At 39.5% G+C, this 24,705-nt stretch overlaps 2 protein-coding genes across 4 annotated transcripts; both read right to left on the reverse strand.

Annotated features, from left to right (window-relative positions):
• Positions 1–682: 682 nt before the first annotated feature.
• Positions 683–11,390, reverse strand: znf384a (zinc finger protein 384 a). 2 transcript variants are annotated; one of them, XM_059350007.1, is made up of 11 exons: positions 11,211–11,390; positions 9,142–9,209; positions 7,991–8,300; positions 7,393–7,515; positions 6,427–6,581; positions 6,263–6,339; positions 5,856–6,080; positions 3,976–4,143; positions 3,132–3,210; positions 2,697–2,855; positions 683–2,593 (listed from the first exon to the last, which is right to left on the reverse strand). In XM_059350007.1, the coding sequence occupies exons 2-11, from the start codon at positions 9,202–9,204 to the stop codon at positions 2,192–2,194; spliced, it is 1,761 nt and encodes a 586-aa protein (XP_059205990.1). In that variant the 5' UTR covers positions 9,205–9,209; positions 11,211–11,390; the 3' UTR covers positions 683–2,191. The 2 variants fall into 2 exon arrangements, with proteins under 2 accessions (XP_059205990.1, XP_059205991.1); XM_059350008.1 differs by lacking the exon at positions 11,211–11,390 and adding an exon at positions 10,827–11,204.
• Positions 11,391–14,412: 3,022 nt separating this feature from the next.
• flot1a (flotillin 1a) lies at positions 14,413–24,582 on the reverse strand. 2 transcript variants are annotated; one of them, XM_059350493.1, is made up of 13 exons: positions 24,432–24,582; positions 23,906–23,969; positions 23,192–23,267; positions 22,473–22,563; positions 21,253–21,396; positions 20,950–21,069; positions 20,576–20,671; positions 19,366–19,518; positions 18,776–18,957; positions 17,879–17,924; positions 17,600–17,737; positions 16,804–16,968; positions 14,413–15,377 (listed from the first exon to the last, which is right to left on the reverse strand). In XM_059350493.1, the coding sequence occupies exons 2-13, from the start codon at positions 23,946–23,948 to the stop codon at positions 15,357–15,359; spliced, it is 1,275 nt and encodes a 424-aa protein (XP_059206476.1). In that variant the 5' UTR covers positions 23,949–23,969; positions 24,432–24,582; the 3' UTR covers positions 14,413–15,356. The 2 variants fall into 2 exon arrangements, with proteins under 2 accessions (XP_059206476.1, XP_059206475.1); XM_059350492.1 differs by lacking the exon at positions 24,432–24,582 and adding an exon at positions 24,330–24,412.
• Between the last annotated feature and the right edge of the window lie 123 nt (positions 24,583–24,705).

The raw sequence follows: 24,705 nt of genomic DNA on the forward strand, positions 1-24,705 counted from the left end.
CAGGCTGCCTGAACATTTTGATTGGGTAGAGATAGTTTGTGCACAAAAACACGGTAGCAGTGTCCCAGGTCACACAGCCCAGTAAGTAATCAAATAAAATATACTCTCAGATAATTGGTTAAAATGTAATTAACTGATTCTCATGGGTGTTCACTGTAAAAAATGGTTTTCAGGCTGCAGTTGTTGCCTTTTGCACAGTGCCACAACAATCTTGTCTAATAAGCCTAATAAGAGTTGCTGTTAATAACTTCTACCAATGAAAAACAGTGAACTTGGTGAAACCATTTCAGGTTACATCATAATTAGAATGAACATCACCATGTGCAATGTAAGCGTGATTCAAACTGCAAGAAACATTGCGTAGTCATACATACAGAAAGAGAAAAAATATTTTCCTATAGTTTAACCAACTTTTTGTTACTCATCATTCTTTTGCAGACTTTGCAGGTTACGGTCATTTAGCACAGGAGGTGACCTGGGACACAGCCAATCATTTGGTACTTGTTAATTTGAGTTCCTTTAGTTTCCATATATGCTTTACACAGGACATACTTCCCTTTTACAGATGAAAAAGTCTTTTCTATCTATTTTATGTACAGCATACTGCAATACAATAATGCCTCAGATTGATAATAATGTGGATAACATTTGCAATAGTTATAATGAAAGTAGTAATAATATGTATGAAAAGTTCTTTAAAAAAAAAGATTGATAACAGTACCTGTCAGCCATTTTTATCACACAATCATTATTTCTGCCAACAACTGACTATGATGAGTTGGGCTGTCTTTACTAAACTGTTTGTCTTTGAATAGAAACAAAAAAAAGGGACAAAAACACTCTGTTAGGACTTTTCTCTCTGTTCCTTTCACATTCATGCATCACTTTGCTTTCTCTCTGAGTTTTTTCACACGTTCCTCTGTTGGTAGAAAAATACATACATATGATATATTAAAAAAAAAAGTACAATAACGACAAACATAGACATGAAGTACAAGCTTCATCAAGTGCTTTCTTTATGACCCCTCCCACCCCACCAAACCCCCTTTCTCTCTCCTGTCTCTGTCTTGCTCAGCTGCAGATTCCTCATATTTAGTGCATTCTTGAACCGATCCGAGTCATTTGTTCAATACTATGGGCTCCGAAAAAGAAATGGCTCCTCAACTCCTTGCTGTCTGAGATGAGGTGAGCACAAACAAGATTTGTGAACACTTCACGATTCAGCCCCAGGTTTGAGCCTATTCCAATAATACACCTCATTATATTTTTTCTCCGGGATCTCTTCTTTTGTGATCTTTTCTAAGGCTTCAATTCAGCCTTTCTGATCCAACCAGAGGTGTCATTCAAAAGCCATTCGAAAGTTATCCACTTAGCCCTTCCCTATACTCTTTTGTTGTTGGTTTCTTGTCTTGTTTCTCTCCCTTGTTTTGGCTTGAACTAAATAATGGAGAATGTTCAGATTAATGTGATCTGAATGTGTTCCAACAACTACACCATTCTCTGGACCATAAATGTGCAGAGAGTAGTATATATTTTTTTTCTTTACAGATATTTTACATCTTCATCCTCTGATGGTGCTTATTGCAAACACTGCAATAAAAAAAGAGAAGGGACTCTGTGAGCCTCTTTTATCAAGATTCTCAGAGGAGGACTGCTGGTTTTGGATCAGTGTTTTAAGGGTATTTTACAAAGCCAAGTAAAACTGATTACTGGTCCACTGACTCATAGCTGAAGAAAGGTGAAATTAGATTAAACATGCTTTTGAGAAATGGGATCTGGATTTAATCACCATCTCATTCATAATGACAAAAAAGCCAAAAGTGAGCTCCAATTAATTTCTGGTTGATTCTTCACAGACTGAAGAATAAATTACCCGACCAGCATTTATTCTGAGAGATACTTGGCACAAGTGGGCTCAAGAAGCACATTGTAAAATATCTGTGTGCTAACAGGTAATTTAATGTACTCAATATTTAAGCTTCTCAAAATGAAGAAAAACAACTGGCTTAGGGTGGCTTTTACTTGTATCTTTGAGTATCACATTGGTAAAACATTTCCACCCTATGAGCCATTTGTTTCTTGCCTAAGAAGACAAAAATACTAAATACAGTTAAATAACTTGTTTATATGGACCGTTTTTTACACTGCAGACACAATTAGAAATTCCTCAAACAGAGTGGGAAGACGCAGCCTACGAGTTCATGTGCTCCACCTGAATGGCTGATGTGGAGACGGTGAGGCAGAGGTCTTTGTGGGCCACTGGCAGGTCCGCCACAGTGACTGGTTTATACTGGATCTCGCTGGCTGACACTGTTTTGTACTGGTGCAGGTCAAACGGGCATTGCACCACAGCTTCTGTGGGCTGCTGGGTTGGCTGGTAGCTGCCTGGTGCACCAGGGTTAGGGTTCTGGCTGTTATTAGGGTTGGTCTGGTTTTGGAGCTGGCCTGCTCTGCCCGCACCTCCTCCTCTCCCTCGGCCACGGCCTCGGCCTCTACCTGGCGTAAGGCCCTGGGCCTGCTGAGCAGCTACTGTTGCTGCCACTGTTAGCGGGTCAGGGTTGTGCTTCCTCATGTGTTTCATTAGATATGTCTCCTAGAGTTGGAGAGAGAGAAAAATAAAGGACATGACAGCAGAATTAGGACCAGAGTGTGTGCACTGTGTGAAAAACTACATCTGAGCGTGTCTGAGAGCTTACCGATGTATAGGATCGGTTACAGAGGCCACAGGAGAACAGCTTGGCATGTTTGACGGTGTGTGTGGAAAGGTGCACCTCCAGGCTGGCAGCATCTGTGTAACCACGGTTACAGTTGTGGCACTTGTACGGCTTGTCTTTGTTGTGCTGCCGACGGTGAGACTGTGGGGAGAGGGATAAACAGACATTAGCACAATCAGTAAGTGATGTTGTCTTAAATAGAAAGTGCTTTAAAATATAATACTGAGAGTACCAAAAAATGTCCTTCACAAACCTTTATTCTTTAAACAGTGAGAAAAATAATAATAATTGAACTTGATCTTAACCAAAGTGGAAACAATTTAACCTCCTTTATGACTTTCTAAAGTGAACACTCCGAACAACCACCAACAAAGAGAGAGAACAGATAATGTCATCAGGTCAGCAGGAATGATTTACCTGGAGGTTGGACAACTGAGTGAAAGCTTTTTCACAGCCAGGATGGTTACACTTGTACGGTCGGTCACCAGTGTGAATCCTGAGAAATCACAGTAAGGCACATAATTAGTTTATTGCCAGCGGAAGGTTTCTTTGTTGCTGCACTTGCAGAAATAAAATGAAAATGCTGTGCATTAATGAGTCTCTCATCTAATGCAATATATTGTAAATACAGCAATATTATACAGTCAAATGCAGTGTGCTCATTCTTCCTTACACATCTATCACTTACCATCATTCACCAATGTTTAATTTGAATCACATTAAGATCATAGCTTTGGAAACAAACCCCTTGCTTTTCCCTACTTTAATTTTCCCAAAAAGCGAATTTCCTTTGGTATGTAGTTTTATTAAGTATTATGTCTAACGACTATTATTTGTGAAAACCTTAGTTTATTTGCACAGCTTCAAAGGTTCTCACCCCACATTTAGATCATTGTAGGTCTGCGGCTGCGGAACATGGCTGTGGACTGGCAGATATGACACCAATAAACACTGTATAGTATGTATATATCAGATATCGGCTATGGCTGATAAGTAACCCGATTTTTATGTGAAGCATTATTAATTTTAAGGCCTCCCTTAATGTCTTAATTTGGCAACTCTAGTTTGATTTATTAAAAAAAAGAGAGATATTTTACAAAATAGCATGCCTCCCAAATTTGAAAGATGTTACAAACACACAAAAAGTAAAGTGCAATAATTGCCAAACAACCACAGTGCCACAACCCACCTGCTCCCAGACATGCTCACATAAAAACACAACCAGCCATTCGAACCCACCCAGCCCAGCCCGGACCAGTACCGTGTGTGCTGCTGTAGGTGACTGAGCTGCCTGAATGTTTTCTGGCAGTAGGAGCAGGCGTAGGGCTTGGCCCCGGTGTGGATGCGGATGTGCTGGGACAGGTAGCTGGAGTTGGCAAACGACTTGGAGCAGTGAGGACACTTGTGGGGCTTGGCCTCCGTGTGGTTTCTAACACGGGAAACCGGGATTGGAGGGATGAGGAGGTGGAGAGAGAGAAACAGAGAGAGAAACAGCGAGAGATTTTTAAGCTACAGCATGACCAAACTTCACGATGAACTGGAGACCAAATCATGCGTTAAAGTTAACAGGATCTACGATCAATTGTGTTGATCATAGATCATTAGGTTTGACAGTGTGCTCTTTGTGCTGTGTCTGAGTTGTGAAAACACAGAACAAAAACATACAGCAAGCACAGTCATGCTTTTCTCTTTCTCTCTCTCAGTCTCTCTCGCAGTCTCTCTCTCCATTGCTGTGCCCTGCTTTGAGTGGAGTGTGAGTGTGTCTATGAATGTCTGGCTCTGCTGCAGCCCAATTCAAATGTAAATTCAAGACGAGTGGTAAGCCCGTGAAGCACATCTTCCTGTTTAAAATTAATGGCCTGAAAACCACAAAGAAAAACCCACTGCATGGCAATAAGGGGAATGAAAATATGAAGAAGGTGAATGACAAGGTCAAAAGTTAAATTAAAACACTTATCAGAGTATGACGGCATGAATGGTAGACAGGTGCTTTCATCACTGGCATCAACAAACATAGTTACATCTAATAAGTGTTAAACCATTCTAGGACTCAGTAAATTTCCTTTTTGTTTTTCAATCAGGGTTATCATGTTTTTTGTCGGTTGGATCAATGTGATGTTGAAAAATACAAATACGTTTATTTATTTTGGGGTGCACATTTTGCTGTTTGCTGTCCCTATTTTTTACATGTTAAAAAGTGGTTGCCACTGATGGCAACCAAAAGGCCAAGAAATGGCTGTTGCAAACTATGTAGAAGGACTCAGTGCAGTAAAACAATGGCAAAGGCAATAATAAGTGCGTATTGGAGCTCAATGATCACACACAGTTCATATACAAAGTGTATGCACACTTGTGTGATTAAAATAACAGACTGACTTTCGAGCTAACACAATTTTGAATGTGATATTCAACTTCAGTGCCATTATCTCCTAAATATTATCTTAGACAAAGTTCCATTTTCACTGCTTTTTTATTGTTGATATTTAAGTGGCTCCAATGACAGTGAAAGATCTCCAGAAGGCCCCTTAAACAAAAGATGGGATGTTTGAAGGAGTTGTGTGAAAGCAGAGTAGATCCAGAGAAAATAGAATAACTAAAATAAGGCAACATGCATGCAGTATCAAGCCAAGCCTGTGATCGTATCACCAGCAGGATGAGAAAGTTAACACCAACCACCCTCTAATTAAAGCTATATTTTGGTGGTAACTGTAAGTTGACCTACTCTACTAAACACTGTAGCATGCATCCACTCAGGCTCTTATTTATTCTGCATAGATTGTAGCTTTTAAGTGATCAAAGTTAAATTGAAGCTGGCTTCCTATCCTATTAATCAATCAGTCACCAGAAAGGAACTCATCTCCATTGATAAATACACAAAATTAATTTAACTGAATTTAAGTTTGGTACAAGTACTGCACCTTCATAGGTGATGACTGTTGAGAGGTGATAGACTGTGCAAAAAGAGCTTTCGGAATTGTTCACACTCTCCCCAAAAGATCCTGGCACATCCCCAACTGACCAGCCCTTCCTCCCTTCATCAGTCACCACACACAGGTCCACACACACACACGCCTTAACAACACAAACCACATGCATAAGCAGGCGCATACACAAGACCTCACAAACCACTCAGTTCAGTACCGTGTGTGCTGCTGTAGGTGACTGAGCTGCCTGAAGGTTTTCTGGCAGTAGGTGCAGGTGTAGGGCTTGGCCCCGCTGTGGATGCGGATGTGCTGGGACAGGTAGCTGGAGTTGGCAAACGACTTGGAACAGTGGGGGCACTTGTGGGGCTTGGCCTCCGTGTGAGACTTGGCGTGGATCTGCATGTCTGACTTGCTGAAAAACGTCACTGCACACATCCGACACCTTTGCAAGTGAGGAGTAAGAGAGAGAAGAGGACCTTTATGGGAATTTAATGTAGGGTTAAATGTAGGTTTACAAGTGGAGCCTGTAGCTTCTGCTTTTGGCAAGACTGTTTTAAATGTTCAATAAATCTGTCACATCACAAACACTAATGCTTTTCTCTTATCTAAATATTTTTCTTATACCTGTAGGATTTGGGGCCATCTTTGTTGGTATGATCATCCTCATCATTTGACAGGTCATATGGGTCAGCGCCGTGGTGCTAAAACAATAACAGATTGGTTATGAATAAAGGCAGTAACGCTGACAATCCATGCTGTGTAGAAATCACAACACAAGAGACCCTCACCTGTCCACCAGCTGCCAGGTGTGCCAATATTAGTGCATCACTTCCTGGAGGCAGGACCCCGCCCACTCTGCCCATCATCTGTTTGCTCTTTCTGCCTCGCTTTGATGGTGTTGGCATGACAACTGCAGGAGGGATAGCAATGTCGTCCTTCTTGTCTGAAAAAAGGAAAAAATAAAAAGAGAGGATGGGGCGAAGGTGTGAGTGTTGTGGGAACACAGTATCGATTACAAGGAAAAATCTGACACAATTGGTCCCACACATCAATACATAGATTTTTTTGTACAGGGGTGTCTGAGCAACTTCAAATCTTACAATACACTAGTGTGTGTATGCCAATATGTGTATGGATGTCATAACTAAAGCTTAACCAATATATCAAAGAGGCGATATTATCATATATGTTGTGCAAAATGTGCCGTTTTAAGGACATGTAATACTTGGGGTGATTTAGAAATAATGTTAGCAATATTTTTTATTTTCATGTATTCTTTATTTAAATGGTCAGCAACTGACTGATACTTAGCACACCTTACTGATGTTTATTTAGCTATTTATTTCATTTTTATTCATTCTTTTTACTTTCTCGGTTTTCATGTATACTGTATAATAGACAATAATGTTCAATATATTTTTTAAATATATATATATATATATATATAGAAGGCTTCTGTATATATATATATATATATATATATATATATATACAGAAGCCTTCTGTGTACATTTGTATAGTCATATTATAGTCATATTAGTGCAAAATCCACACACTAAAATATTCACTATATCAGCAGCCATATCAGTAGATGGTGAATTTTTCCTCTCTAAAATAGGTATCGGCCTCATTAATTCCATATAAGTGAGACTCTAATGACAACACAAAAAAGCAGGGAAAAAATGGTTGAATAAACTTTGACTTTATTCAACAAACTGCAGTTTGATACAGTTTGATTTGCGTCCGTGTTTTACCTGTATTTGAGTGGTGCAGTGCAGATACTATCATGGTGGTGGCAGTGGGATGTCCACCTACAAATGACTGCGTGGAGGCAGTGGGGACCAGTGTTCCTTGAGGGGTGGTGATCACTAACCCCGCTAAAAGAAATAGAGAGACTGTGATCTAACTGTCAGTTACAACAAACATTTATATTTAAGTGAGCATTTCTACTTGAGGAGTAAATAACAATAGGTGCAAATAACTCAGGCTCAAATAACCTTCATTAAGGCACTGCTAATATGTAAAGCCACAAAATACTTTGCATAAGGGGCAATACCGCACAACACAATAGACTTGACATGACGCTTAAGTGATTTAACAATCTACTCCCTAAATCTGCTGCTCACAGAAATACTTACATTGAATACAAAGAGACTTTTATGGACAGAAAAAAACAGTTCAGATCAAGATTTGTAGCAGCTGCAGTTAAATATTTATAGTGTTCCTTACTCACATGCACCCATCTTAAAAGTTATACCAACAAACAAATAAGATAAAATGATGCAGAAATGTCAAATGGAGTGGGGGATCAAAGATTTATTTAGGCAGAAGACGACATAGGAGCCTACTCACCTGCAGTCATGATACCTGTAGAGGGAACAGGCACAACGGTGATGTTCTGGGTGGTGTGCGACTGGTGCAGGTGTCCCCCAAGTGAACTCATGCCACCACCACCTCCTCCTCCTGTACTCCCACCTCCTTCCTGTTTGGGGACCAACCGCACTCCGGACCCTGTGTCCATTGAGCTGGGGATGGCGAGCACAGCTGTGGGGTAGTGGGGTGAGGAGGTGGAAGACGCAGAGGCGTGAGAGAAGGAGGAGGCATTGGTCTTCTCCTGACCCAGCTGCTCCTTTGCCTTGTTCAGGAACATGGCGTTCTCGATCTAGATAGGGATGAGTAGAGGGGGCGGGTTGGTGGTAAGAGGATGGAAAGGAGGAAGGGTGAAGTAATTAAAGAGGAAAGAAGTGTGGGATGAATGAGGGTAGAACATTGGAAGATGTGGGATCAGAGGAAAGGATGATATGCACAAGGTAGGAGGTCATGAAAGATGGGGAATACAGGTGTGAAGAGAGGTGAGGAAAAGAAGGAGTATATAATGATAAACAAAGTGAGCAATGAAGAAGAAGGGAGGCCAGGCAGATTGGGAGCAGTGAAAAGGACAGAAGAGGAAGAAATAGAATAAATGAGCGGATGAAAAACAGAAACACAAAGGTGGAGGTGGATAAGAGGAGTCAAGGACGGGTCAAGTTTACATGGAGAAAAAACACAAGAGCAGACGAAGGTGATATAGGTCGCAAAAAAGATGTGTGAGGGAATAAAGGAAACAGAAAATGTGGCGGGGGATTATGAGGGAACATGTTGGTAGAAAAAGAGGTTGAAGTTAGCAGCAGGATGCGGAGAGTGATGGGGGGAGATGATAATGAATCAGATCCATGGAGGGAGAAGACAGCGGAGGAGAAGGCGGCAATGGGAGAGAAAAGAGAACGAAGGCATGGTGAGATGCAAAAAGTAAACAAAAAAAGGAACAGAGAGGGGTTGAAGAGATGAGAGGGACAGGAGTCATCATATGATCAAGTGAACTCTCCCCATGTCAAGAACTCATTAGAATGACTTTCATGTGAGATTAAGCCAACTTCACCGGCTAAATGAGCATTATTCAGTGGTGTTATTGCCACGATACCATGTATATTTCAAGACAATTCCAACAATAAGGTTGTCTCTACCTGTCCTTGTACAGTGGGGACGGGAGACCAAAAGTATGATGAGTTGAAATGGGAATCGTCCATTATTTCTGTAATTAAAAAGCAACACACTTAGAAAACACCTGTCCTCCTCCTCTTCCTCCTTTTTATTATTTCTTTTTTTTATTTTCATGTGAAACGACACCATGCATGGCTGCGTTTCAGTCATCTTAGTTTGTTTCCTTTCCATGATCCTCTCCTCAATCTGCTGACACACTGTATAAGTTTCAGGATCAGGATGGAGTACTGTTGAGCAGTCTATGCTAAATTTGAGCTGTGGCTGGTTAAAATGTCACTAAATCAGCAATTTTGCGAGGCAAGCAACGACTGTTCCAAAGGATTCCAGTCCAGAAGTGTAAGATGGTTGTTACACAACGGACTGGTTGAAAGGAAATTCTTTAAGCATTGGCAGTCAGGGTTGTTTTTTCTATCTCAAATACTGATAATACCAGATTTACAGAGGAGAGGGCGTGAAAGGAATCAGTCAAAGATGTTCAATCCCAGGGGAGATGGATATAAAAAAAAGTCTACAGGAGGATAGAAGAGGCAAGAGTTGAGAACGCACTAATGATAATCAGTTTTTGAGGCTTTTAATGTTTTGCAGCATAGCCCATGCACTTCCTCACTACACAGCCTGCACTGTTCTTAACCAGTTATACAATCTTAATGTGCTTGCTTATCAGTGTTAAGTCTAGTTTTGGAGTGCAACCATACACTGTCAAAATTTTATAAGTGTCTGACTTGAAATTAACACACCAAATTAGATGCTATTACAATATGTTTTGAAAATAACAGCCATTTTCATAATGCTAATGGTTTGTTTAAAAAGACTACAGCCTATCTTTTCATTATCAAACCTCTTATCTTCTGCTTCCTGATTATCTCCCACTGACACAAAGGCAACATGTTTTCTGCAGCTCAAAGAAGGAAGTTTCATAGTTTCACTGGTCTATTTAGGCATGCATTTGCACTGTATTTCCACATACTTTGCTTCTGTCACAGACCAATAGTAACAGAAGACTCGAGCTTTGGTTTTCTGTATGCATGTGAAGTGTGTGAATGCCATGCATAGCCATAGTGCTCACATACCTAGGAAAGCAAGCATGTTAGTAAAGCTGAACTGACATTTAAAATAACTTGTAATAGTTAAGCCGTTTAGGAGGGAATAGGCCTTCAACATAACGTAATACACTATCAAAATAAACTCTGAAACAACTGAGGTAACGATATATTTCATGCAAAACATTCGCAATGCATAACTCAAAGCATGTTTACGTTGTTTTCATGAGCTCCCTCTACTATCCGCAGTAGCACAGAATTTAAACAAATAATGGCACAAGCTTCTAATTAGTTAATTTCCCTGCAGCCATCTGACAATTTAAGGGTCGTTATTAATCAATGTTTCAGCGATCTGAGAGCCATGTTTGCACTAGCTGGCTGCATAACTGTGGCACTGCTAGCTGCCTTTAGCAGTGATTGATGCAATCTTGCATATACGGATTTGTCATAAATCGTTCAAATGTGGAAGCCCTTTGCAAAGCAATGGTGTGTTATTACACTCCACCCAGCAAGCTGCCAAGCGCTTTATGCAATATCTTGGTTGTAAACAAACATGGCTAGCGTTAGCTGGTTAACGCAACAAGACAAGGGGAGCTAAGCTAACTTGCCTCCATTAATTTTCTCCTTTTGTTCGCTGGCTTGCTCCTGCTACAAGGAGGCCTGTATATTCATATTGCTCCTGCTACAAGGAGGCCTGTATGTTCATATGCTTCACTAGCTGAGTAAACACAAACATCCGTGCTCCCTACGCCTCCATTCCTCACTCCCTGCTCATCTCGCTGAGAGAAAATAAAAAAAGAGAAAAAAAGTCTCGAATAAAAAAAAAAAAAAAAAAAAAAACCAAGACAGAAAAAAAAACGTGGACGGCGTCGGTCGCCTCTGTAGGAGACGCAGCTTCATGCAGACTTCCGGCGGTCGGGACGACGGCGCTCTCAGACACACTGAAAATAACAGTTAATTAACAACCGACTAATAACTCCTGGGTTCATTACCGGTGAAATCGATTCCCCGTCAACCCCCCCGGAGCCTCCTCGGGTCGGGACAGTTGGGAAACTTTGTCCAAATCCGCCCCTCAAACCCCTCAGATGTGCCTTTTTTTCTTCGTTTTTTTTCCTTTTTTTCCCTCCAGCTCTCCTCAGCAGAGTCAAGTCACATCGAGGTAAACAGCTGCGTTTCCGGCCACACATTTCAAAATAAAAGCTATGCTGATTAATATCAATAGCGTTTTAACAAAACAAAATAAAAAAAACAGTACCAATTACAAATTAAAAAAATGTATTCATGACACAACTTTAATTGTAATGGAGATGCGACACCTGTCAATTCTCTTTAGGCTGAGAAAATGTAATACAATTATATAATGTATATCTATTTGGCACTTGTCGTGGCTCTCTCTTTATTTTTCGTTTCCAGTGTTGTAGTTTTTGTTATATACACATAATAATCTTTTTTTTTTTTTTTTAAATGTGTGAATAAAAATATTTTACTTCCTGCACTAGTTCGGCTATTTTTATGCTAACTTGACACAGCTGCCATCGTCCATACAGTACCTTCCGGTGTGTAATTATCCTGTCAGTTTTTGGGGTTAAGTACATCATGACTATAATCAATTTATATGTAAAATTTGGTCTTAGATTGGACTATATTATACCTCTCAAATAATTTACAATAGTTACAAATCCCATTTAAAAAGGCACCACTGTTGCAGGGTTCTTGCATCCCATCACTATTAATTTTAATTTGTATTTAGCTTATGTCCACAAATAAAGTTACAGAAAATTACCCACTTCTTTTGACCGTTATGGCTGCTTTGGCTTTAGGTTGAGAATGACAGCTTTACATGGTTGCTAGTTTTAATCCCTAGGCAATGTAAATCAATCAAGTTGCAACAGCAGAATATAGGTATTCTGTCACAGATAAATCAAAGGATAACCTTAAAAATGTTTAGGGGAGAAAAAAGGTTTATTAGGACTTCACTATTCATGTGAGAAATTCCTCATGGGGTCCCCAATAAAAAGAAAAATGCAAAAGCAACACAACTTTCGCTTTGATGAAAATAAATTAAAACAAAAAAAAATATTTAAAACAAAAAGGAAATGCACAAATTACATGTACCATAGACAGGAATAACACACGAATATAGACAAATAAGTAACATAGCAGTTAAAAGCAGGATGTTATCATTTTTCAGAAATAGTAAAGGACATAAGTGGTTTCCCTTTTGGAACTTTATTGTGTACGTTTGAAGAATAACATTTTCCTAAAAACAATTTGCTGAATTGCACAGACTAATTCAAAAGCAACAAAGTGGTGTCTTCCTTGGCAGAACTTCACCAGAGAGTTGAAATAACACAAAAACTGATTATAGCTTCAGTACATTTATATTAAAACACTGCTTAGTTAGAGCTTATATAGCTGTTAATGGTGACTTGTGAAGCAAACAGTGCTACTGTATTAAATATCAAATATATACTGTGTAAATGCATCTCTATCCATTTGTAGTGCCAATATCAATACATTTAAACATCCCATTACAAGGGAACAAAGATCACATTTCATTTTCTATAGCTACACAATAAATCTTCTCCTACTTTGGTAATTCCACAGTAAAGTAGCATACAGTGTCCCGACTGAAAACATAAACAAGATTGAATTACAGTTTAGGTGTGACAAGTATGGGTTCATGCATAATAACAGTAGTATTTACCTTCAAATGAATAAAAAGTACCTTTAGAAAGACATGTCAATACATTTGGCTGTGCTGCAATCAGCAGTGCAGCGTACACAGTCACGACAGAGCTGAAGAGTGAGGTGTTTTGGCTGGGCACCATGGAGCTGTCACACAGCTGAGCCAAACAAAAAACAGACATGCAATTAATTTTTTAAAACTACAGGAAAGCAAACATTTTCCCTGCATGATTCTTAGAAGTTTAAGTACCTTTTGATGCCCTAAAATGTATGCTGATCAGAACATGTTTTAAATGCCCAGCCTCAGAGTTCATGGGTAGAAGGTGACAGTGTGATGGGGTGTAATAAGGCAAGTTGCAACACTTTTTTTTAGAAACTAACACTTTAGAGATAGCTCCTAAACATTAACGAGCATATCAGTCCGGGTGATAGATGCATTGACTTGAAGATGATAAATAACTTGTATGCAATGTAGGACATTTTCACTTCCTTACAATGGACTGTTTGGTATTAACTTTGTATCATATGGAATAAGTTAACAGTACAGTACACAATACAGCCAGATTGACGACAGTAAAGAGAAGAAAATAAATAAATTAACCAACTTCTCTTTTTTTTTAAACAATCTTTCATTTCTGATCAAAGTGATCAAATCTTAAACACTCTTTTCCCTGAATCACAAGCTGGCATCATTTGACAATCATCAGTCAAACTGACGGTTTACCATGTCGGGCAGATCTCTTCACATTATTAAGATACACAGGCCAGCAATGTTTCAATATAGTTACCTCAAAATAATATGGTGGTATTCCCACTGCTACCATGGAGGACTAAAGCTGTACTTTACACCACACGTACCTTTAGTTCCACAAGCTACACCTTTATAAGAGCTGCTACATATCTTGCCACAATAACACAAATGGTGCCACTTTACATAAGCTATACATATAGTAGAGTGTATGTATTACTGGGCCCCCATTGAACCTGAATCAGAAAACCCATGTTCAAGCTCCTGCAGCTGTTTTGTTTACACCTACTTACAACAATAAATAATCCCTGACCTGTGACCCCTACTATTAAGGAAGGACAGTAAGAGGTGACTTTACCTATGATAGTCATCACAGCATCCCATTATGATGAACATTTTGATCCAATTTCTATTTGGCTCGACTATGAACTTTCATCATAAATAACATAATTCATATCATCATAATTTATACACGAAGAGCTGTCACATTCTCCTGCAACATACAGTTTTATATTCATATCCTATGTACTATACATTGAAAGTCTATTAAATAGACGTACAGTGAGGTTAACAATGTATTCAACTGAATTTCGTGAATTGCATACAGCAACCAGCAGAAAGGGCCGTAAGGTTTAACGTGACCATTGCAGTGCTCTGATGATGGATATAAAAATATAAAGTAGATGACAAACATGTTTAAAACACAAATGCTTAGTAAAGAACCTGGAGTCAGGGACATTGACAACATCTGCTAATACTTTAAAGTCAAAAAGAAAAAGAGTGGACAGCTTTTTAATGAATTATACTAGTACGCCTTAAGCAAAGAGTCTCCCAGAAAATTATCTTCCTACAATCCTCAAAGTGATTCAGAGGGACAAGACCAGGTGACATCAGAGTGGATAGAGAACACACAAAAAAGAAAACAATGACTGATATATATAATGACAGATATAAGATATATAAAAACAATACATAGTAATGCCGTGCAGATGTAAAGATGGTGTCACAAGTTTGATTAACTATTAGTTTGTCACCATTGTGTGTTTTGTGTCCAGTAATAGACTATCTAATATTAGTAATATTAGCAAATTAAGGTTTTGAATGTGTGTTTGTGTTAAACGCTCATGTTAAGATGCACTTAAGGCTTGGCAGCAAGGCAGTGGGCAGGCAGTTATGGAGGAGACATTAAAAGGTAAACACAGACTGCAGGGAGAGGGTCACACAAAGGGAGACAGTTAAAGACATTAGAATAAAGTAGACAAGTAGTATGAAGGCAAAGATTAAATTAATTAAAAAGTACGGAACAAATGGAGGCTACTGTTACATTTGTTGCTAGATTTGATGTAATTTGAGATCTGGTTAATCAAATGTGAATTCAGTCACAGGCCCAACATTTAAAAATATGTGGGAAATATTGCATTACCACTAAACATGGCAATTATATAGAAACAAATAGCTGAAACTACAACTGTAACAGTAGCTGAAAGATCACAGTAATTTAGCCCGACAGGCCCGGGTATCACATACCAAAATATTAACAACCCATTAACAAATAAAGGAAAAAGAATGATGAGAAGATGTCGACTTTCACAGAAAACGGGAGTAGAGGAGTTTGCAGACTCATGCAAAGAGTCCAGGCAGCTGTTCAGAGAGAGGGGGGCGGGGTGGGGATCTGCCTGGATGTCAGACCGGTTGATTCTCTTCAGCCTGTACGAGACGTCACCTGCAGAACAGAGGGGGAAAGGAAAAGAGAGTAAGGCCTTTCTCAAGTTTAATTAATTTGCTCTTTATATATAACTTAATTTAGCATCCCTGATGAGCCTTTATGCATATTTACGGTCTGTTTCAAACAAAAAAGCTCTGATAAAACCCCTGCATGCCACCTGGCAGCTAGCTGCTCTATTCACACGGACACAGATGCACTGCAATAATAATTTTTCTGTAATTTTTCTGAACCTGTTTGCTGAAACACGTACAAACTTAATGAGGTTATAAAATCCAGCACTGCATTTCATTAGTAGTTCCCCTCATTCACTTTCACACAGAACGAGAAAGAGGGCAAGGGAGGTCAAATGGAACGCACATATATTAATATTTCAGCTCCAACTATCATGGATCGACCGCCAGTTGTTGGCTAAGCACTATACTGCTTTTTACAGATAATCAGAAATACCTGCAGACACATTTAAATGAGGTGAAAGGATCTTCGGTTACGACAATATGTTTGCACTTATTCTTCTTTCATCTCCCTGAGAGTTTTATGTACATTACTGCTACGTAACAACGGATATATTTTCCAAGCCCCCAGGGAAAGCGTCAGGCTTTCAAGCTAATTTTCCTAGAGGCAAAACGGTACAATTTTCTGGTTCATCACATGATTTTTTCCGAACGTCAAAACTTCCGTGAAATGGCTCGTTTCACAATCAGAATTTTATTAATTTGGACGAAGGACATTTAGAAAGTCTAGAAGAGCTGAACAATTAAATCATATTTTTTTCGACTCAGTTGACGAACGTCTCTCTCGCACTTGCTCTGTGGATTTTTATTCAAGGAAGTCAGACTTTTCTGTACTGGTACTTTATTAATCCTTTACAGGAAATGATAGTGTCACAGCAGCTTCAAGACAGACATAAGTGCAAAGTTATTTTTGTGCATTATAAAACCTTATAGCAGTTCTGTCATTTCCCAGCTTGGGATAAATAAAGTATATCTATCTATCTATCTATCTATCTAGTTGGTATAAAAGACCTCCTGTATTTTTCTGATTTGCACACTCACTGAGCAACTTTGATAGGAATGAAGCCTCCTTGCTGTATCAGTTCTCTACAATGCATTTTGCGTAATATTAGCCTCTGGAGGGACCTTAGTTGTTGACTTGCTCCCTCAGCCCTTCAAGGGTCGAACTTTCCAAGTTCACTTTAGATTTTCAGACAAATGGATCATAGCAGTGTGGGCATGTTGAACCACTAATAAAACGCAGCCCAGGACTGCATGTGTGTCAGAGTGTTTTCACGTTTTTCTGCCTCCTGTGGGCAAACAAATCAATGAACGCAGCTTTGATATACATTCTAGCGTCCCATGATGCATTAGACATTACGTGTAGCAGCAGACCAGTCAGTGAAATACAGTTTTATAAATGGATGTGTTACCTGGGAGATGTTGACCCCGGTCAGCCTCTCCACAGCGGCGGGGAGGCGGACCATGATGTCCAGCACCTCTCCTGACAGTTTGGCTGCGCCCACCTCCCCGCCTCCACTGGACACCATGGTAACCTTGGTGGCTTCACACAGAGGTTTGCTGATCTCTTCTGCCATCTGGTGGGAACAGATGTTATTAAACGTTAACAGATTTGACACGAAGCAGCTAATTGACCCTGTGAAAAACTAAAGATGTGAGCGTGCAGGCTAAGCAGTGAAACTGTTACCTAAATGCATTAAATGGACCAAAATCAACGAAATTAACCCTGAGTTTTTAAATACATATGCCATAGATGATTTTAATGCCTCCTTTTTTAAACAATATTTATTTGGCTGCATGATTTAAGTTAAAAGTTTTTTAATTCATGTATTAATAAAGGCTAAATATGCACATCATCTGTGCTCATCTTACCTTTTTTTCTGACATGTGTGCATAAGATGTGAAATGAAAACAGCAGTAATACTTAAATTGTCTTAAGTCTTAAAAGTGATGCTGACTAGATATCCAAAGAAAATAAATCAACATTTCTAATATAACTTATATCCCTATCTATATATTTTTGTTTGTGCATTAAGATCTTTGTGAAAGGTGCATTGAATAGAACAAATAGCTGTAATAAGGACAAAAAGTGGAAGCCAGGGATGAATTTGTAACCAAAACAAACAACTCAACTACACTAGTAACAACAGTAGGCTGTATATACGGTTCAAATAGCTGCTTTGGACTTTTCATTATGTTGTCACTCACCAGAGGCAGTTTCTCCAGCAGCATGTCCACCATGGCTCCATCTTTGTACTGCTGGAACGCCTCTGCCTTCTTCGCCATCTGCTCTGCCTCGGCGCGACCCTTGGCCTCCACGGCAAACGCCTCAGCCTCACCTTTAATCTGAAGGAGAAAAGACGACGGGCTTACTTTTACCAAATAACACAAATGGAGAAACTCTCTGTGAGATGATTTCCAGTTTTAACTAATTAGAAAACTAAAGACAGCTGAGTTGGGGATCAGATGTAGTGAAATGTGACTCACTCTAATGGACTCGGCTTCAGCCTCCGCCTCCATGATCAACTTAAGACTGGACAGACAGACAGAGAGAGAGAAATGCAGAGCCAGACAGAGACAGAGTTTCAGTCAATAGTAAACAATACTACTACAGTATATCATGAACAATACTGCAACATGAGGCGGGTCTGATCTTCATTTACACTTAATCATCATTTTACTGTCCACAATAAATAGACAGTATTGTGTTCAATGATTTCCCGCCATCGCCATGATACGCTGGGTTTGTTTTTTCTTAAAATAATTTGTTCAGTGGCTGTGGAAAGTCTTGTTTTAATCAATATTGCAAAATAACTCAGCATATAGATATACTTGGTTATTAAGTATTTTACTTAAGTACAATTATGTATTGAGTATTTCCATTTTCTTCTAGCGTATACTTCTCCTCTACTACACTTCAAAGGCACGATTACTTGACAACATGTATTTAATAACTTAAGCTACCAGTTACTTTGCTGATTCAGATCCAAAATGCAAAATGCATTCAACAGATAAATGATGATGATGTATTATTATAGGTTAAGAAAATAAACTTTATTGGTCCTCTGGAATGCATCATGACTGTTTCTACACTTAGGTTTATTTTACCTTACCAAACAATGAAATACCTCATCTATCTGTGTGAATAGTGGTTGGAGGAACCCTACTTACTGACATAAAATTAAGGGTTAGCATTTGACAGATTAAGGATTTTTTTAATAATAATTTTTTTCTCTGCAATCCTCCAGCAGCAGGGATTCAGTATCTTGCTGAGGAACACATCGACAGAGAAGATGTAACCACAGGGGCCTGAAACTGGAAGGCCTCCTGCCTACTCACGACACCACCCTGTTGTTTTGGAAGAAGAAAAAACCTGCAACTCACCGTTGAGCCTCAGCCAGTTTCTCCAGGCGGTACTTCTCAGCCTCCGCAGGTTTCTTCACCTTGGCCTCCAGCTCCTTCTCCCTGCGGGTGATCTCCTGCTCCTGCAGCATGATTTGCTGCGTCCGCTCAACCACCTGGACCTGCATCTTCTCTTCCTCGATACGTTGCTTCGTCTTCGCTACCTGGTGGACACAGTACATGCATAATATTTTCTCATTCAGTAATTTAAATATTAATGGTAAATGGACCTGCACTTATATAGCGCTTTTCTAGTCATTTTGCAACCACTGAAAGCGCTTTACAGTACAGACTGCGCTCATTCACCCATTCACACACACATTCATACTGGTGGCAGAGGCTACCCTAAACGGTGCCACCTGCCACCATTGGGAATTCATTCACACACCGATGAACGCAGCATTGGGAGCAATTTCAGTATCTTGCTCAAGGATACTTTGACATGTAGGCTGCCATGGTCAGGGATCAAACCACTTCCAATCGGTGGGCAACCTGCTCTACCAACTGAGCCACAGCCGCCACATATTAGATGACTGATTGCGATCACACAGTTGTTATTCACTCTTGTGTACCTGCAGCTGGTAGGCCATCTCTGACTCAGCCTTCTTAGTGTAGACCTCAATGTCATAGGCTGCCTTCTTCAGCTCGTAGTCCCTCTGGGCTTTTGCCATGTCGATCTCATTCTTGTACTGAGCCGAGACTTTCTCCTGCATTGCATGGGCCTCCTGCAGAGGGAGAGAGGGAGAGAGAGAAATGGAAACAGAGGAAGGGGGGGAAAATAGGAATCAATAGAGACAGAGTGCAGTTAAGCCCCCGCCCCTACCAGAGGGGAAAACAAGCCACAGAAAAATGTCTAAAAGCTGCTGTGTGGTGAAATGCACTATTAACAGGGTAAAGAAGCCAGAAATAAATTTTTATTAGCTGATGAACCTAAAAACAGAATTTTTAAGACAATAAACGTGGATACAGACGTATACAGACTTGGGCCTAAACAGTTACAGTTGGGAAAACTGTAAAGTATATTTAACGTTACCTTCCTTATGCAGTATATTTGTCAATAAGTCAGTTTTGGGATAACTACATATCATTTATGCTAAAATATTTTGACTATATGCAACTTGTGTTTTAGTGGAATATGGATAAATCAGAAAGCTGTGCAGTATTATGTTTGCAAAAATGCCTTAGCGTCTTCTCTGGTTAACATACAGTGCTAAAAATAATTATTCGAAATGCTTAAATCTTGTGTTTTCAGCTAAAAACAGGCATTTTGTTAGCCCTTGGTTGCACATTGTGGCACAGATAGTTTCCCACTACGGTGGACGTGGTTTTGAGAGTATAATGCCCCGTTCTTTGCCTCTGTGGGAATAACTCTTGAAAACAATATAAACAGGATGAAGATGCTAAAAATACAGACAAGTGTTTTGAGAAATTTTACTGTCGACTGAGCAAAACAGACTAAGGACAAGAGAAGTGACTGACTGCTCTAAAAGATGATTTCTAGAATGAAGACAATCTTCAGGATTAAAAATAAACCATGTATATTGCCTAATGGTTACACTGAAATTAGATACTTGTGCGTTAAGCTTATGAATAATGTATGGCTTTTGTACCACTATGAGTGAGTTTAAATTGGGTATGGGCCCCAAACTGGTGCTGCTGTTTGGGCTTGAACACAAACTCTGTGTGTCCATGTAGGGTTGGGCCTGATGTTTTGGGCCAGCTCACAGCTCTACATAGGAGTAACATTATCCAGGAGGATGGAGACAGAATTATATATCTCACCCTGATCACAGCGTCTCTCTTGTTCTTGGCCTCTCCAATGCGAGCGTCTTTCTGAACCTGGGCTGTTCGAGCCTTCCCCAGTGAATGCAGATAATCCTGAGCACCAGAAAGAGATGGAAAAGTTAGACATATTCCTTTTATTTATTTTTTACCAACATGATGTAGCTATGGCAGCTCTTTCTGTTATAGACAGAAAAACAGAAATGAAAATGCATTCTATGCATGTTTTTTTTTTCTTGAAGTACTAAAGTACTAAAAACAAAATCAAATTTAACATAAATTAAACATAAATTATAAATATTAAAAAGCTTAGAAAATGTTCTACTTCAGAAAATAACTAATTGAAAAATATTTGTTTGAAGAAATGTGTTTACCTGGTCATCGTGAACATCTTTGAGCGTGTAGCTGACCACGCTGATGCCCATGTTGACCAGATCAGAAGAAGCCACTTTAAAAACCTGCTCCGAGAACTTCTTTCTGTCCTTGTAGATCTCCTGTAAGAGGAACGAGTTTACAAGCCCTATTACTGCCATCTGTGTTGATGCAGGACAAGCTTCTTTGTTTGTTTTTTACAGTTTGTAAGACATTGTGACAATGTTTCAAGGCAACATGGTTAAAATCACTGACCAAACTTAAACTCCAGTAACTGCAACACTGAAAATAAACAACCATCAGACCTCGACAGTCAGGTGGGCGATGATGGCCCGCTGGTGTCCCTCCAGCGTCTCCAAGGCGATCTGAGCGATCTCGGGCTCTGACTTCCCCATGAACATTTGGCAGGCTGCAGCCAGCATCTGTTTATTCTGGCCTTGGATCTTCATCTGGAGGAAACAGCCACTTGATTATTAAGAAGACAACAATGAGACACTGACATCATCTCTGCCTTCATTCCCCATATCCACACTGAAGAAGACTTCAGCTGAACAGCAGCTGTTTTAATGCAAAACAGTACCTAACACTGATATTAAAAACACAACAAACAATACCAAATAAGAACAGATAGAAAACTCATCACTGATAGTGGGATTTTAGTATTCTACAACTTACTGCTTGATTCATTACAAAAAATACATGAAGGATATGTGAAGGGCAGAAAAGCCACATTTATCTATCCATATCGACTTGTTTGGTAAATGTGACACACTCTATGATCGGCAGCCTGCCTGATGGCGAGGGGAATCAAGAACCTGGTCTTGTTTGGACCCCATGAAATAAACTCCAGTTACACCTCCTTTTATCAATGCTGGCTTGTTTTTCCTGACAGTTGCGTATTGCAAAACAATGCCATCAAACTTGTAGTTACATTGCTGGAATCATGTAGCAAGAAATAGCCATGGACAAGAGGAAGAAACAGTCCAAAATGTGGCTTCATTTCAGAAGAAAATCCAACATTGTTGCTTGTAATATCTGTAAAATGATCATGTCAATAAAAGGTGGAAACACTAACAATATGCTGAAACATTTTTCTACACAACAATGGCTTAAGTTCCATGTATTTGACAATCTGCTCACAAGTGTCACTGCTTCTTTGGTTTGGTTCCTAAACAAATGTTGAACAAATATTCTCCTAATTTAATCTCCACTGTGTTTAGATTTAGAGCTAAAAAAAACACTTGCCCTGAATCCTGTGCAGTCCTTTTTGAAACAGAAAAACCATCAAGTTATGGTATTGGTATCAATAAAATCATATCAATGTCCATCCCGGCTGCCTGAATAGATACACAAACCTTTTAGCTACATCAATATTTCACAGTTAAGCAGTTCTTCGATAGCAACTGATGTTTTTTTCCCTTTTGATGACATGCAGAAACTGTATTATTAGTCTGGATCTGTCCAGATCTCCTATCTGCTTCACCGGTGGAGTAGCCTGCTGCTCCTCTGCAGCGAGCGCACTGACCTGTGCTATCCCGGTGACGGAGATGGGCACCCCGTGACGGGTGTAGACTTTATCGCTCTTCACATTCAGAGTCAGAGTGTTCAGGGAAATCCTAGAGAGAGGCGGGGCGAGACATGAAGAGGAAAAAAATGATTACTTGATTATCCGCTGCTCTAATGGTGCACATTAAAGTGTTGTAGTTTCCATTTTGTACTTGTATCTAACACAGAGTGCAGGATTTTGCAGGTACAAGATCAAGATCAGATACAAACTAAACTCAGTCTGCTGCCGAACGAACTGAAAGTAACGTAGGAGGAGCAGCATGTAAATCGACAGATCCAAATGTGTCCTAGACAGGCCTGCAGAATAAACATTTTGTATCTGACAGAGATACAACTGCTCCTTTTGAGGTGGTTACAGTTCTTTTTAAACAAATATAATATAGATAAATATCCAACTTTTTTGTTTAGTGAAGAGATGAAATGGCCACTACTTTAAATTAGTGTTCATCATTCCTTTTTGAACTATACTCATGAATTTCTTCATCATACTTATATGCTTTCATATCTTTTTATTAAAATATCCTTTAGTGTAAAATTGTTGTTCTTTCCAATTCTGATTCATATTATATTCATATTCTGCTGCAGTGCCTTTTGCCAACTTTTGTACATCTGGTAATAATGCTGCAATATTAGAAATTAAAGATCAGTAGACAACAGTGGATATTAATTTCTGCCAACCTCTGGAGCTGCTGGATGCACGGGATGACAAACACTCGGCCTCCAGGAATCATCAGTGGAGGAGAACGGCAGCACCCTGAGACAGATGAGAGACCGAGCAGACTTCAGACATGACTAAGGAATAAACTACTGCATCATGTTTTTTTCTCAATTTAAGCTTTGTAGCATCTTTCACTTCAGCCTTATATATTCAACCAGAAGCATACTACATAGCATTGAGTAATCTCCATTTCTAAACCTTTGATTACAAAATTGTTTCTTTTTAGAAAATGTTCTCATCTCAATGTTTTTAAAGGCACAATGAGGATGTGTGGTCCGTTGTGGTTTGTAAACACAACACGATGTACGACATGACACCAATTACAGTGTCAGCCAGGGCAGAACGGGGAGAGGAGTGACAGCTTGAGGCAGAGTGAGGGGCAGAGAAATGCCCAGAACCGTCCAGAACACGGCCAAATGAGAAGAAAATATGGAAAAAAGAAAGATAATGGCACCTCCAAACACTTTTAGTGGGTCATAAGTGATGATTTAGAGGGATTCATTTTTATATATATACATTTTTTTAAATGACAATCCTACTCATTGTACCTTTAAGTATTTGGATATTTGGTGTATTGTGCATACGGTAGAATGACCAACTGAATGGATGGAATTAAAAAATAAAACAATTATTTTTAGCTGAAAAAAGTTGATGACCATAATTCAGGCTTTTACCTGACACCACCATAGCCTCGTTGGGACCACAGGTGTAGAACATGTTTGCTGATCCTCTTTCAGACTGAAAACCAAAGAAAATAGTGAAATAAAACACAATATCACTATTAAAGTCCTACCTCGAAACACAACATTTCACAAAGGTAGTGTCTGGACCTCTACTGGCCTATATATACACACATTAATTGTATTATCTTATTTAAAATCTAATAACAAGGCCTGAGTAACAGATTACACTGTATGACTCATAAATAAAATTAAAGAAGTGGGAGGGGTTGCAGAGATCAGACCAGCAAGGCTACAATCTAATTTACACAGACGCTGCGCAGTAAAATATTTTTTTTAAAAAGGCTGAAAGGATAACAGAAAACCAGCACATTAGAGCCACTTATTAAGGCAATAATAATAACGCTTTCAAACAAACCTGAGTAACGATGCTGGCGGTTAGCTGCATGTCCATTAACTTAATCAATTTGGCACCCACATTGTGTTTACAACCGAGAATGAAATATAGCGACACACTTACCGGTTAGTATATAACGATGTGGTTTAGTTAGAGTAGGGTGAAAATGGCGGAATAAGTGGTGGTCTGTCTTGGTTAAAATTAATGTAATTGTATCCCAGGTTATGTTTATTCCCGTCAGACACCAGCTGATGCAGCCAGCTGATGCAGCCAATAAGTAAGTAGCACACAGACTGCAGCTCAGCGGCTTTTAATGAGAACGCCCATCATTCACACTGTGTGCGTCCGCCACCTAGTGGCCTGGTGGGGAGGTGCAAGGAATAATACGCCTCACAAT

The sequence above is a fragment of the Centropristis striata genome, chromosome 14 (assembly GCF_030273125.1).
Source record: "Centropristis striata isolate RG_2023a ecotype Rhode Island chromosome 14, C.striata_1.0, whole genome shotgun sequence".
Lineage (NCBI taxonomy): Eukaryota > Metazoa > Chordata > Actinopteri > Perciformes > Serranidae > Centropristis > Centropristis striata.